Source organism: Hakea prostrata, chromosome 6 (genome assembly GCF_041222555.1).
Source record: "Hakea prostrata isolate BN-2017 chromosome 6, UWA_Hpros_2, whole genome shotgun sequence".
In the NCBI taxonomy this organism is placed as follows: Eukaryota; Viridiplantae; Streptophyta; class Magnoliopsida; order Proteales; family Proteaceae; genus Hakea; species Hakea prostrata.
In genome coordinates, this window is record NC_142605.1 from 29,498,238 (window position 1) to 29,514,180 (window position 15,943).

At 37.1% G+C, this 15,943-nt stretch overlaps 3 protein-coding genes and 1 pseudogene across 3 annotated transcripts; 2 read left to right on the forward strand and 2 right to left on the reverse strand.

The window, feature by feature from the left end:
- The first annotated feature begins 3,851 nt into the window (after positions 1–3,851).
- Positions 3,852–6,876, forward strand: LOC149013191 (uncharacterized). Its single transcript, XM_089157710.1, has 3 exons — positions 3,852–3,918; positions 4,798–5,127; positions 6,344–6,876. The coding sequence occupies exons 1-3, from the start codon at positions 3,852–3,854 to the stop codon at positions 6,874–6,876; spliced, it is 930 nt and encodes a 309-aa protein (XP_089013836.1).
- On the reverse strand, positions 4,377–5,135 carry LOC149013192 (putative invertase inhibitor pseudogene; annotated as a pseudogene).
- A 1,931-nt stretch (positions 6,877–8,807) lies between the features above and the next one.
- Positions 8,808–9,383, forward strand: LOC149013193 (putative invertase inhibitor). Its single transcript, XM_089159471.1, has one exon. The coding sequence runs from the start codon at positions 8,808–8,810 to the stop codon at positions 9,381–9,383; it is 576 nt and encodes a 191-aa protein (XP_089015597.1).
- Positions 9,384–10,593: 1,210 nt separating this feature from the next.
- On the reverse strand, positions 10,594–15,769 carry MTACP-1 (mitochondrial acyl carrier protein 1). Its single transcript, XM_089159472.1, has 2 exons — positions 15,489–15,769; positions 10,594–11,038 (listed from the first exon to the last, which is right to left on the reverse strand). The coding sequence occupies exons 1-2, from the start codon at positions 15,687–15,689 to the stop codon at positions 10,862–10,864; spliced, it is 378 nt and encodes a 125-aa protein (XP_089015598.1). The 5' UTR covers positions 15,690–15,769; the 3' UTR covers positions 10,594–10,861.
- Positions 15,770–15,943: the final 174 nt, after the last annotated feature.

Here is a 15,943-nt window from a genome sequence, read left to right on the forward strand (position 1 = left end):
GTGGGTAACATATAACTTATAAGTGCATCACTTTAAAGAGTACACATATATCATCATGAAAACACCGTTGGACAGAATTCATGACATATAGTTGTGATACTCCCTTATACGGCGTCCATGAGAGTATTCCAACCTTCGAAAATTTTACCACCTTTGGGTGTATAAACTTCTTAGATTAATCAACTCCCAACCAAATGTTGTACATGTCTCCCTCTTAATGCTATCACATAATTACCACCTTTGGGCGTATAAAAATGCATTAACATCAAGAGACATCCCATTACTATATATGGCTGACATTCCATAAACCCAACCATGAATGCCACTTTGGCAAGTCACTCACAATCAAGCTCATGAAATTCTCATATTGGGATATACTTTATGTTACCCACAAATAATGCTAATACATTGTTTGGAAGAAATCCAGATTACCAAAAGGCAATCGAAGCATGTATAAAATACATCATACATTTATATAAAATTCCAAATTACCAAAAGGCAATCGAAGCATGTATAAAATACATCATACATTTAAAATTCCGGATTACCAAAAGGCAATCAAGCATGTATAAAATACATCATACATTTAAAATTCCGGATTACCAAAAGGCAATCAAAGCATGTATAAAATACATCATACATTTAAAATTCCGGATTACCAAAAGGCAATCGAAAATACATTTGCATAAAAATCCGGATTACCTAGAAGTAATCAAACCCTTTATAAGGCATGCATGATATATATTTTACAATTGTATAATATCATATAAAACATGCTTACAATACAAAGCCATTTGATAAAAAAATCCATATTAAAAAATTTACCCAACGATGAAATTACATATACAACATAAATATGTCATATCATGTTTCATACATATAAAAGTGGAATTTGGTCATGAAAATAATTCCATTGTGTCCGGAAGGGTCCAAAACATAAATCCCCAAAAGAATGCTTTAAAGTTCCTTACGGTTTAGCCAAAAATAAAAAAATACTAAATAAATAGCATTCCAATTATCGGCTCAACCAAAACATGATATATAATATTTCACATATATAGGGGTAGAATTGGGTCTTGAAAATGATTCCATTGCGTTCAAAATGATCCAAAATATAAAACCCCAGAAGAACGCTTTAAAGTTTCTTACGGTTTGGTCAGAAATAAACAAATACTAAACATATAGTATTCTGGTTTTTTATTTATTTATTAAACTGGTTCAACCAGCAAATAAAAACAGTCTAATAAATCAGAATCTTATTAGGCCGAACCGGACCGAACCGAAATAAGCAATTGAATCAAATCTAAATTGAACCGAATCGAAATCAGCAATTGAATCGAATCAAAATTGAACCAAGAATCTAAATTAGAAATCGATTCGAAATTGAACCGAAAAATCGAAATCAGAAATCGAATTGAACCAAAATTGAACCGGAATCGAAATCATAAATTAAACAGAAATCAGCGAGTTGACTCGCTGAGTCAAAAAACGAGTTTGGTCCAAAATGGTTCAAACAATAAATCCGGTTCGCCCAAGTTAATCCATTCGCTTGGACCGATGACTGGTCAACCGGGTCGACCCGTTTGACCTGACGGGTTCAAAATCGGGTCGCCTTGGCGGGTCATGGGTCGGGTTGACCCAACCCGTTGACTCGGTCAAACTGCCACGTCAGCACCGCACAAATTTAAAAAAGATCAAAAAGATGCTGCCAGATTCCGGCAGCGATTGCCGGCGCGTCCGAAGTCCGATGGAGACCCATAATATATCAATTTCTTCGTTTTTCCGAGATCTACGCAGTGGTAGTTTTAGATTTTCAAAATTCTTTCTAGAAAAAAAGTTATTGACAAAAAACCCCACGGTTTTGTTGAAAAAAATCAGGAGAACAAATTCACAAGTTTCATAGGTTCCATTCTAGAACCCTAAGTTCATCAGTCAACAATCCTATGGGTTTTTAATCGATTCTATACAGGCTCTGATACCACATGTAAGAATATTTCTATCCAAGATCGCATAGATCGACTAAAAACACCTTAGTATGATAATGACACAAGATGATGATGAGCATACCTTTCTATGGTTCTATTGGAGACGAAGCGCAGCGGAATATCTTCTTTATGTCTCCCACTAGGAACAAACTTGAGGTGGAAGTTGATTCTATGATCAACTTGATGTTGGATCTTCTCCTCTAGACTCCTCCCTATTCACTGGCTTGATGGTATATCCTTTCTGACTAAGCAGATGTGATTGTGATTATGATTAGGGTTTAGAGGAGGGACCTAGCATCCTTTATATAGGCAAATCCGTTAGATCGTCCATCAAGATCTAACGGTTCCTATTAGCCCACACTAGCCAGTCCATATAAGAGTTCTAGTAACTGTATATTACCAATATCAGACCAATAAGAAACCAAATCAAAGTGTAACACAATCAATGAAGCCCACCTTATGTGGAATATTCAATTAATATTCTAACAGGGGGGTTTTTTAACCCTTTAAAAAACCCCCCAAACCATTTTTTTTTTTAAAAAAAATAGTTACCTTCTTTTCTGGGGGTGGGGGGGGGTATAAAAAAAAAAATATAGATGTGGGTGGGGGTGATGTAAAAAAAAAATTTTTTTTTTTAAAAAAAAAAGAAGAAGATTTTTTTTTTTTTTTTTTTTATATGTTTTTTTTGTGTTGTGTTTTTTTGAATAGAGATATTAATCTATTGAACAATTGGGAATGAAAATTAATATACTTACTTACGACTTAACTTTGAATATAAACTTTTCATTTTATCAAATCCCTTCTGATGTTTCTAACTTTATAAAAAGAGCTCTTGTGTGACCGGCCTTCTCAACAATCGACTTGAATTTTCAAATCTGTCCAAATTTAATTCTAATTCTTCTCTTTACCTGTTTTCTTTCATTAATAATCTCAACTCATTGCTGTCCAAGAAAAACCATAAAAGGGAGACATAATAGAAAAGAGAGAGGGAAAGAGAAACATGGGAGAAAGACAAATTGGAGCGAAGTTCAATTATTGTCTTAGAAATTGAGAATCGCTTGTTAGCAAAGAAAAAATAGAAAAAGAAAAAAATAAAACTATATGAATGAGTCGAATGATTGAAATGAAGCATATATATAATCTTTTTGGGTTTCTATCTTTTATTATTTAATTTTTTGTAAAAAAAAAAAGTAAAAAACTAATTAATATGCCAACTAAACAACAATTAATAAAAAAAATCAATATAACTACGTTTAGAAGTCGGGTACAGCATTAAGTGCATGCTTAATGTACGATAAAATGTCATCAGATACATGTATTATTACAGCAATTAACGACATGCTAACTGGACTAGACAAACAAGGTCAGTGATGAGGAGGTATAGAAGTTCATATCAATTTCTTGTATTAATTTAGATTCTTGGCTTGAAAAGATACCAAAGTAGAGAATATTCTGTCCTGATTGAAATTCTTAGAAAAAGATACAGATTAACGAAGTATATATTTTGTGTTATCTTTCTAAAAGATTAATCTTCTTTTGCTTTGTTCTTTCTTCTCACTCTATTCCTCGTCGTAATTGGTGTTTATATGGTTATTGAAACATGTTAGAAGTCGGTCAAGGTGACAAGAACATTCATCATGACGAGTCTAGATCTTCTAAATGTAAGGGTAGGGCTCTCTGGTCCTCTTACACCTCTCTACCATAAATTAGGAGAGGGCTCACGTGAGGTCATTGGGAGTCTCACTTCTGATTTATCTTGTAGGTACTCAGAGGTGGGCTTTACCAGTAATTCATATTAGAGAAACGTGAGGGGAGCACAAACTTATACCCTAATGGGTAGTGGTTCAAGACTCCATTACGATTTCTATGACCCTTGGAGAAGATCCCAAGGGCCACTGTGCCAGTCTCCAAGGGTTAGGGTTCATCTCATTGAGTTTAATGGAAAAAAGGCCACAAAGATTGGCTCACAGAGCGACAAGCTTTTGAATAACAGAAAATTCATTTCAGATTAAGTTTGTGTTTGCTCTTCCACTCTCTCCCATACTTAATGCTTATAATTAATGACATTCCTTGAGTTCTCCAATTTATCAATCAGAAGAAGAAGAAGAAGAAGAAGAAGAAGAAGGATGATGATCTTGGATGAAAAATCACACACTTAATTCATTTTTTATCTTTCTTTAGCCTGTGACTTTTTCGTCTCTCAATCGTAAACCTTCAAAAAGTTTTGGAGATATGGTTCATGGATAGTGTTTTAAAATTTAAGATATGAAGATAATACTAGAAATGATAAATTAAAACTAACTATTTTTTGGTCAAAAATTAAAACTAACTCAGGTGGTAAGGGATGGGACTGAAAATATCCCTATTATATTTTAGACTTTCTAGTGACGTTTTGATATTATGATCATTGTGAATCAAGTAGTAACATTTCTAAGCAAACATTAATTACTAAAAATGTTAGACAAAAGAAAAGCATAAGCAAATCATATTCAATTGGCAATTTCCAAGTATCTAAAATGATAAATTTGAGTTTCCCAAAACAAAAAGGGTAATTCAGAAGGGCTAATAGTAACTTTTTCCTGCAACCATATTGATGATGGACAAAGAAATTGCAGCCAATTGGAACATATCTTTGTTTTGTTTGTTTAATGGAGATGCTTTACCTTTCTTCTCAGCGAACCCTTGTTCACAAGTTGAAGGAGAATCCATGACTGAGCTCATTCTGATATTAGCTTCGAAATATAGTTTATATTTGAAGTCCATCATGGCTTCTTTTAGCAGATCAATGGCTTCCGAATAGATTTCTTTGCAGTCCTTCAATGCAAGCTTTTCTTCTGGGTCGATCTTCTTGTTCTTCAACAAGTTAGTGATGAAGGTTTTGGTAGAGGAGGCATTGGTTTTTGTGAGTTTCATTGCGATGAGACCAAGTTCTTTGAGAGTGGCATTGTGGCTTTTGGGAACTGTTTGGAGAGCGGTCACACAGAAGTCATAGTTTACGTTTGCATCACCCTTTGCGCATCTTCTGCAGCTTTCCTTGACAATATCACCGCCATCTCCACCTCCACCACCAGTACTGGTTGTGCCATTAAAGAAGCAGAGAGAGACCAAGAAGAAGAATTGCAGAAGAGAGAGATGAGGGAAGGTGGTCATTTGTTCTTTCTTGTTGAGAATTGGAGATGGGCCTCTATGTCTTCTTAATGCAGATCGGAGGTTGATTGGAAAACACTTAAAACCTTTGTTTGGCTTAGAAGATTCTTATTTACCCATAAAAAATAAAAATAAAAAGCTTAGAAGCTTCTTACCAAAATAGTAGTAATGAAAATGCCTAGTAACCGGATCTGAATTGACCTTATCAGTTCATTAATTGAAATTTAACCCATGAATTGATTGTATTCAACATGATCCATTTTGGGTTCTGCCAATCCAAAGTCCAATTCAGGAGGTAACAATAAGAATCGGTGGAAGTCGGATTCAGTAGCAGCCAATTTTAATATGAATCGGCCGATTCCACCCATTTGTTGCTCCCCTCAGTTTTATCGGTGTTAAGAGTGTTAAGAGATGGTTTACCACAAAAAAAAAAAATAATGAAGAGTGTTAAGAGACCGTTACAGTTGCATGTTTAATGTCTATCTAAAATTAAAAAGTTAAAACACAATACTATCTTCATTTAGAAGAAGGAAAAAAACCATATAAAGTACCAATTTTATAATTGTATTCTTATAATATGGAATTATAAAAATAACTACTTAAATTATTATTTTTTGCAAAAAAAAGGAACCAAAAAATGATAATGTCAAATTAAATAATAAATAAAAAAAAAACTTAATGAAAGTAAAAAAAATTTAAAATTGATTATATTAAATTGAGAAGTAAATAACAAAAACTGAAAAATAATATTAAATTAAAAAATAATTAAAAATAATAATAAAAAAAAAAGAGCTACCAAATTATGGTTCATTTTTTTTCTTAATTATTGCACCAGATCTTGCTACTCTGGTAGACAAAGATTTGACTGCTCTAATTATTTTAAACTATCTTAACGGAATTGTTCTCTTTCTATTAATACAAAGTACCTTTTTCTATACCCAAACGCAAAGGAATGTGAATGGGATACCTTCTTCCATGATAAGACGGTTGAGAGTTTTATGGAGAGCTCAACATTGATGAATATAACTGTTTTTAAGTCTTTCAGTTAATCACTTCATAACAAGCATGAGTCCTTCCTTCTCCCATATATCGCCTTCTCTTCTCTTCTTTTTAAGTATTTCAGTTAACAAGCACTGAAACTTCCTTTTCTAATCTCAAATTAACAAGCATGAGTCCTTCCTTCCTCTTCTCTTTCCTCCTTGTCCTTCTTCTTCTTCTCTCTTCTTCCAATGGTAAATCACAGACCTCGATCCAGATAGTCTGCAAAGACGCTTCAAAGGATAGCCAATACCTGACCTTCACGTTCTGCGTGAATATCCTCCAGAGAGACCGAAGCAATAACCAACATCCAAGCTTTGAAAAACTGGGGCTTTCAGCACTGAAGCTAGAGAAAATCCATATGATTGCCTTGAAAGGTTACACCATGGACCTGGTCAAGTACGGGAAGTTCAATGACTCATACGTGAAGGCAGCCTTGAAGGTTTGTGTAGAGCTCTTCTCGGATGGAATTGAGTCTGTGAAAGAAGCAATGACGGCCTACAAGGTTGGAGATTTTAACACTGCAAATATTCAAATGAGTGCAGCATTTGACTCACCGTTTGATTGCGAAGAAGGGTTGAATGAGGGAAGAGCTGAAGTTTCCCAGTTGGAGAAGCGAGATCAGGTTCTGACTTCTGTTGGTGATTTGGCTTTGTATTTTACCCATAAACTCAGTCAAGGTGGTCATAATCCGCCCAGAAAATGATTAGATCACTGAGGTATGAGTATAACTTTGTAATAATTTACATTAATCATGCTCACTGCCTCTGATTTTAATTTTTAATATTTTGTTCCTCTTATGTATTTACATCAAATGACTCTATGTCAAAGGCTTCCACCACTATAAGGTATATTGGATAATTAATTTGATGGCATTAATATTATTGGTTACTCAAGAATCGAGAACCTCTACCCATTAGGATGACCTCTGATTTATTTTTTCAGCACTCAAAGGTGAGCTTCACCCTTATTGTGTGGTAAGAAGTTGAACTCAAACCTTTACCTCTCTCTCACTCAAGAAATGGAGGATTGAAAACATCATTTTATTGACGTTTTGATATATGATCATTGTTAATCAAGTAATGACACTTAGCGATTAGTTCAAAATGGTACACAAAAGAAAAGGAAAGGCAAATCATATTGAATTGGCAATAGCTAAGCAACTAAAATGATAAACTTTGAGTTTACCAAAATAAAAATGGTAATTTAGAAGGGCTAGCTAATTGTAACTTTTTCCTGCAACCATTTTGAATGGACAACGAAATTGCAGCCAATTGGAACATATCTTTGTTTTGTTTGGTTAATGGAGATACTTTATCTTTCTTTTCTTCTTTTTTTTTTTTTCTTTTGGTAAACAACACTTCATTCATTAAGAAAAAGAAATACAGACACATAGTTGCATGAAAACATAAGGTTCAAACCAAGGAGCGAAAAGCGACCAAACTATCATACATACAACAGACAGGGTCATCCTGAGTAAGGGATGGGTCAAGCCCAATATACCCTTAGAAAGAAAGCTGCAACAAATGGAGCACCAAATAAGCACCGGCACCCACATAGGGAAACAAAATACATGCCTCAAAGGCGGACACATAACACTCCTCAAAGGTGGACAGACAACACGCCTCAAGGGCGGACACGGACACACTTTATCTTTCTTCTCAGTGAGCCTTTGTTCCCAAGTTGAAGGTGAATCCAGACGAGCTCATTCTAATAGGATTTTTATGCTATTCATTTCCAATCAAGAAAATGAAGATCTATTTCCTTATAGACGATAGATTACATTAAAGGTTAAGGTTAGATTTAGAATGTACTTACAAAAAAAAAAAAAAGATTTAGAATGTAGAAATTATTTTATTTTAATTTAATTTCAATCATTGATGTGACTTATTAACACATATCACTCATCAAAAAGAAAATAAATAATCCATTTCCTTCTAAAAAAATGAATTGGATAAATTTCCATTCTGAAATTAGCTTCCGAATATAGTTAATCTTTGAAGTCCATCATGGCTTCGGAATGGATTTCTTTGCAGTCCCGCAAAGCAAGCTTTTCTTGATCTTCAACAAGTTATCGATGAAAGTTTTGGTGGAGGCGGCATTGGTTTTTGTCAGCTTCTCTTCATTGCGAATGAGGCCAATTAAGTTCTTGCCGAGACCACCAGTGGTTGTGCCATTGAAGAAGCACAGAGAGAGTAAGAAGAAGGATTGCATTATAGGGAGAGATAAGGGAAGGTGGTCATTTGTTGATGAAATAGTAGTAATGAAACTGCCTAGAAACCGGATTTGAATTGACCTGAATCGGTTTATGAATTGAAAATTAACCCATAAACTTGATTCTATTGAACTTGAATTATGAATCGACCTATCCATTTTGAGTTCTGCCAATCCAATTCCAATTCAGGAAGTAACAATAAGAACCGGTGGAATCGGACTTATGAATCGGCTGAGTCCACCCATTTGATTCCCAATCTTGAAAACAATTTCATATTTGGAAAAGAAAAAGAAACAAACAAGATACCCTTTTCCATAATAAGACGGTTAAGAGTTTTATTGGGAAAACTCAAAACTGATGAATATAACTAAGTCTTTCAGTTAACAAGCACTGAAACTACCCTTTCTCACCTCATAACAAGCATGAGTCCTACCTTCTCCCATCGCCTTCTCTTCTCTTTCCTCCTCCTTCTCTCCTCTTCCAATGGTAAATCACAGACCTTAATACAGAAAGTCTGCAAAGACGCTTCAAAGGACAGCAAATACCTGACCTACAAGTTCTGCGTGAGGATCCTCCAACGAGACCCAAGCAGCCAATATGCAAGCTTTGAAAAACTCGGGCTTGCAGCACTGAAGCTAGAGAAAATTCATATGAGTGCCTTGAAAACTTACACCATACACCTCGTCAAGTACGGGAAGCTCAATGATTCATATACGAAGGAAGCCTTGAAGGACTGTGTAGAGCTTTACTCGGATGGAATTGATTCAGTGAAGGTAGCAATGATGGCCTACAAGGTTGGAGATTATAGCACAGCAAATATTCAAATGAGTGCAGCATTTGACTCACCAATTGATTGCGAAGAAGGGTTTAATGAGGGAAGTAGTGAAGTTTCCCCCATGAAGAAGTTGGCTAAGGTATTGATTTCTGTCGGTGATTTGGCTTTGTATTTTACTTATAAGCTTAGTCAAGGTGGTCATAGCCGGCCAAAAAATGATTAGATATTGAGGTTAACAGTAAAGCTTTGGTTTATCCCAAAAAAATGGTAACAATAAAGCTTTGTAATAATTTACATTTATTATGTTCACAGCCTTTGATTTCCTGCAAAAATTGGAGGCCACAAGGCACCACCAGTACAGCGATGAGAAAGGAGTGGAGGCGAAGCTTCGACCAAGAAAACCTTCTTGGCCTTACTACTTCTACATAAAAGACTACCACCAATGTGCTAAAAGCAAATTCACAAGTCAATTCTATTTACTTCGTGGTAAGCCGAAGTTTTTCATAAGAATTCGAAAATAAAAACCAACTCCAGATTTTCTGCATGGCAAACAAATCCATGGTCCCAGTAGAAGTTCTACATGCCAGATGGTTTTGGTTGATGATGGTGTTCCAAGGCCTGCAAGTGGTGAATTTTTCGAATTTCCAGAGTTTCTTCTCTACTCAATGCCTCCAGGATTTTTTTGAAGTATTTTTTTGGAGCAATAAAAGGATCGTATTAGCTGAACATCAAGACTCAAAAGATGTTCTCTGCGGTGTTTTATTAAAGAGCAACGAGGACAGCAAGAAGATGAGACCCAACCCTGGTGAAGAGAACTAATTGAAAGATTTTCACCAAACGCAAGAAAATTTTCACTAATTGAAACCAGAACTCATCAAACGTACAGATGGAAAACCAAAGGCGAGTGAACAGAGGGACTGGTAATGCAGGTCTTATTATTTTTTTCACGACTGGGAATGGTTAAGAGCCTTACGGCTTCTATACTCATACCCCTTCAATTCATTTTCACAACATTTGCAGGGAAAAGAGTGGCGCCTAGGACAGGAATATCAAAGCTATGTACAGTAAAATAACAAAATGCTCCGGTATACGAAGGTTGAGATCCCCTGAAAACCCAGCTACTGGATAACAAATAACAAGCAGGACTAGCAGTTAAGAAGTTCAGGTCTTCAAGCAAACAATTCAGGAGGAGTGAACTTGAGTTGATTTTGGATAACAATAAGTCCTGGCCACATCAATTGATTCCCCAGAATAAGTTGCCACCCAGTTCTGAATATGATGAGAAAACTTGGAATTCAATAGCACAGCTAACTAGAAAAACACATGCACTGAGTGCTTTTTGGGGGAAACCTACACAATGTGAAAACCGTAACCAGAGCACTGGAAAATTCAACAAACTTCATCAAATATATATGCATGGATTGCTGCAAGAAATCACAAGTATATATGACAAGCACATAGAACAAATATATCCAAAGGCAATCAAAGCCACAAATTTGATTGGAGACAAAAGAACTATCAAGTGTTTTAGCTTGATGTGTGAGAGTTCAAGAAAACATTCGTTTATCAGCGACTTACATTATCAAATAGATCAAGATTATTTTACCATCCCCCATGGATCTTAGATTTCTACAACAACTCAACAAAGTTGAGCAAAAGCAGATGATGCAATCATTACATTCTGGAGACAAAAATCAAGAACTAGCTAGCCATTGGATGGTTTGCAACATACTCAATAGCGAGTGGGCAAGAATTAATTTTATCAGCCTCCTTATCTGGAATCTCCAGCTTGAACTCCTCCTCCAAAGCCATCACAATTTCAACAGTATCCAAGCTATCCAGGCCTAGATCTTTCTCAAAATGAACATCAGGGGTCACCTGCAGATACAGAGTTATACGTTAGCTAAAAGATCATAGCTTGACACCATGTGCATGACCAAGCAGAGAAGTTAAATTACCAGAATGCATACATGTTAAAATGAGAGAACACGAATTCAGGTTTTGAGAAGCACAGATCCAATAAAGCATTGAGGTTGAGTGGCATGTACAAGAGCAACGAACCAAAAAAAGGTTATGCTCTTTGTAACTAGTAATCATGGTGGAAAGGAATAATCAATAATAACAGCGCTAGTCATAAGGACCTGTAACTAGCTATTATGCTGCACCACGAAATATTGTTCAGCTCTAAGACATTTTTTTGTTTGTTTGGATGATGTTTGGATGAATGAATATATACATTAAAGGAACAAACACCGAACTACAAGAAAGATCCAAACAGGGGAGGATCAAAGAGAAGGATGGAATTGGGAGTTGAGCCCCCAGGAAACAACAATGAGCCTGTTCCTTGGGGAATCAACAACCGGGAGATGGGGGATACAAGCAAGCCTAGCAGAAACATCGAAGCAAATTGCATTCCAAATCGAGTCAAGAGAGCGGGATTTGGAAGTTCAACGCCTGAAATTGTGCTCCTACCAAAGATGGTGGACCATAGCACCAAAGACAAGCTTACCAATCTGGTCACAAATAGAGGGACCTGAAAAGTTACTCAATATCCAAGAACAGTCACGATCAAACCCAAATGAGTGTTGGGATCGGGGCAAAATGTAGGCAAGGGCTTTCTTCCAAAGGGAACTAGAGAAAAGGCAAGAAAAGAACAAATGCTCAATGTCCTCAGTACTAGTCCAGCAAAGGATACAGTTGAGGTTCACAGAGATGTGACGGGTAATAAGGAAAGCCTGGGTTGGGAGGGCTAGGTTTAGGGCCCGCCAAAGGGTAAGCGAGTGACGGGGGATGTGACCTTTGAACCAAACTAGGGGAGGCCAAGTGGGGGAGGGCGAGGAGGATCGAACCAGGTTCAAGCAGAAGACGTGCTGAAGGATTTGGAGGCGGAAGGGAGCCAAAGTATGGTATCATGGGTGGAAGGAAATATGGGGGGTGAGAGTTCCAGACTTGTGTGAGACTAGGGTGGGGGAGAGAGACCCAGGAGACATCGAAGATGAATTCCAATAAAAAGGTGGATTTGGGGATACGGGTTTCATAGACAGTACGGGGGAAAAAAGGGTGAGGAGAATGCCCATTGGATGCCACAGATCTAGCCAGAAGCTAGTGGAAAGGAAATTAGGGTGGTAATGGCAAGAAGGGCATGGGGTTTGAGAAGAAGTTTCCTCCAAATCCAGGAAGTGTTGGAAGGGATAGGGGAAGTCCATAAATAGTCATTTTTGAGAAGGTAAGAGTAAACTCAATTGACCCAAATGGAATCTTGTTTGGAGACAATTTTCCAAATGAGTTTGCAAAGCAGCAGAATTGACCACTTGGATCAGCCAAATTGCTAGGCCCCCCTCAGTTTTAGGCCGACAGATGTTGGACCAATTGATGGGGCGGAGGAATCACCAGGAATCCTAGCCCTTCCAGAGAAAGACACAGAAGAGAGATTCCATTGCCGACGAGATAGACTTGGAAATTGGGAAAATGCCACACCAATAGAGGTAGGAGGATTGGAGGATAGACCGAATGAGCTCCACCCTACCGGCAAAGGAGAGCAGCCGACTTTTCCAAAGTTGGAGGCTCTTATGAATGTGGTCCAACATGGGGGAGCAGTGATGGCAAGTGAATCTGTCAGGGATAAGAGGGAGACCAAGGTAGACCACAGGGAAGGATTCAGGAGATTGGAGCGCAGAGAATTAGAAACCCCAAAGAGGAAGATGGTAGATTTGTTGAGGTTAACTTTAAGCCCATAAATGGACTTGAAGAAGGCAAGGGAAGAGAGAATGGAGGAGATGGAGCTGTGATCGGATTTGGAGAAGATCATGAGATCATCAGCAAAAGCAAGGTGGGTGAGATTGAGGGATTTGCATTTGGGAATGGGGGAAATCAAGAGCTGATCCGTCTTGGTTTGGAGAATGGGGGAGAGAGCCTCCAGGGCCAGGGAAAAGAGGTAAGGGGAGAGGGGACACCCTTGGCGAATTCCGACTCTGGAGGGGAAGAAACCAGCTCTAAGACATTAATTGAGTACAAAATGGTAATTCGAAGAAAAGATTCCCTTAGAACTTCAGCAGATGGGATGCCTTAGACATTAATTGAGTACAAAATGTATTAGTAATAGTAGTCCTAGGTGGACGCACAGGAGATTTCTACAATACCCGCTTTGCATTTGCAGTGTTAAGAGTTGAAAGGGATGGAGATTACACACTTATATGCTTTATTGAATTATTATTTGGGTCCTAACTAATGACATATGGGCCCACCTGATATCTTGTATAGGACCTACTTAAAAGTCCAACTGTGGGTACCTTTGGGTTCAAAAAATTTTACCGATCATTTCCCCACTCTCAGTTCAATTTAATTCCATCATATATGGGGCCCATAGATGAAACTAGGTTTCAACCCATTTCGAACTTGAAATTCATTCCCATTTCATACTATCACTCAATTACCTTTGGGTTCCTTGACAAATCAAGTATGTTAGTATCCTCATATTTAGGACCAAGGTATCACTACGGTGCTAGGCCCAGAGTCATTAGTCTAATATGATACTTTATGAAAGACTCCTTATTCAAGGTATCCAGTGCTTCCCTTGCCGGATCAGAGTCATCGACTCATGGTTCATTGGGTAGAACCCCTTTATTACCTCATTAGACCAAAATTTTGGGGTGCGCATATAACACAGGAAGTCAATGATAATGCATAGGTTAAATTGCATACAAATAATTCAAATGATTAGATTATGTAATTTATACAGAAAATTAAGTTTCATCTGGAAAAGGGGAACCATAAAAACTCAGTTGGTATAGTTTAGATAAGCAAAAAAAAAAAGGAAAACTCCATCTTGGGTTTTGAACCATTTCAATGCAAAAATCCATTATTATCTGAAAAAAAATCACTGGAACAATAATAAAGAAAATATGGGGAACTTCATTTCATAAATTCTGAGACAGACTTTGGTCAGGGTAATATTAATGCCTACCATTGAATCATGTCATCATGTGTACATATTCCACTTTACAGAAGATTCATCCAATAACCCATTTTGAAATGCCATAAGGCTTTCTCCTCGATCCACAACTACACCGATGATTTCAACCATCATCCTTCGATATTTTTTAATGGTATTGAAAAGTAGCAATAATGCAGTAGGATAACACAGTTTCATATCTAATAGGATTTAAATGGATACACAAAGCAATCAAATAAAGCTAAGGATAGCAGTCTGCGCACAAAATAACAGAACTTATGTGGTGAATGAATAGAATGAGTAACTGCCAGAAAATTGAAAAAGAAAGAGGCCACTACCCACATTTAATCACAAAGAAAAGAGGAAACTGGACATTGGTAGACACAGTCAAAGCAGAATTGGTGTGTGATAATTTAACCATGGGAGTGTCTGTATAACAACAACACCCTAAGATAAAAATATAAAAAAAAACAAGGGAAGTGCTAAAAATCTGAACCTTAAATTAGAGAGCAACATAAAAGCAAACAGTACAAGAAACAATCACCTACACTTCCCCGACTCCATCACCCAACCCCACACACAGAAAAAGAAAAAAAGATATACAATGGCAACAACTAAAACAGTCAACTGAAGTATAAGGAGGGAAGTGCAAAACAATGTACATGGCAGGACAGGGCGTAGCAACAGAAAAAATCACAAGAAATTCTGCACAAAACCCAACTTTTATGGTTTCATTTATTTATTTATTTTAAGAGGGGATGCTTATTCATCATTATGTGAAAAATAACTAGTTTCTGAGTTCCAAGCCTCCAACGACCATGGATTGAAGCTCCAACAAAGGTTACAACACTATGATCTAACTTCCCCCTCCCTTTTTTTTTTTTTTTTTGGTAATGTCCCCCTCCCTTTTTTTATGTGGGTAGAAATATGGCCTAATTTCAGAACATGGTTTGTCAGGGGCTTGAGTGCTGAAACTATGAATTTTCCACATTGTGCTGAACAAGAATGTTATGAGGCGATGGCCCAGGAAACATTACAAGAAATTCACCTCAACTTTTGAGAAAATCAAATCACATCCCCCAATTAACATTGCTAAAGAAAAATAAAAGCTTTTCCATTCCGACTGTGGCAATCCTAGGGTTTTAAAGGTAAATGTGAATAAAATCAATAACAAACCAGGGAATTCAGTAGATCTACATAGTAACAAAATCTAAAGGGTTTTACGTAAATGAAACCCACATAACAATAATTTATTAACACAGAATAACAAATTAATGACAGACTCGAACCATAAACGCAACAATAGTGAAGGGAAGGGGGGATGGGGGAAGAAAAAGAAAAAGAAAAAGGGAACTTTTTTCTATTCAAGAAACTGACCTTGGAAGGGTCGACCTTGGGGAAGCATTTGACAACGTCAAGAACTCTTGCGATCACTTCTTCCTTCTCAAGATGATCGTCATGGGACGACATCGACCGACTGGGGTTGCAGAAATTCCATGTCTGCGATCCCAACCGATTTAGAGCTGAAGTTTGAACTGGGACTCGAATGTGGCGAAGAATCGCAGCTCTCAGAGCCATCTCTTTTGCTCTTGCTGTCTCGTCCTCACCCGATCTCGATTACTGACTGTCAACTGTCAACCCTCGCCGTCTCCTTTCCAGTTTAGAGGAACGGTTGTAATTAAAGATTGTCAATAAATTATATCTTAAGGGTAATTACGGCAAACATATACAATTGGATTTTTTTTTTTGTTTTTTTTGCAAGACAAATTCGGTTTTACCACCTAAGGGTTGGCTCGAGATGGGCTTGTACTGTTGTACATGATATTGGGCTC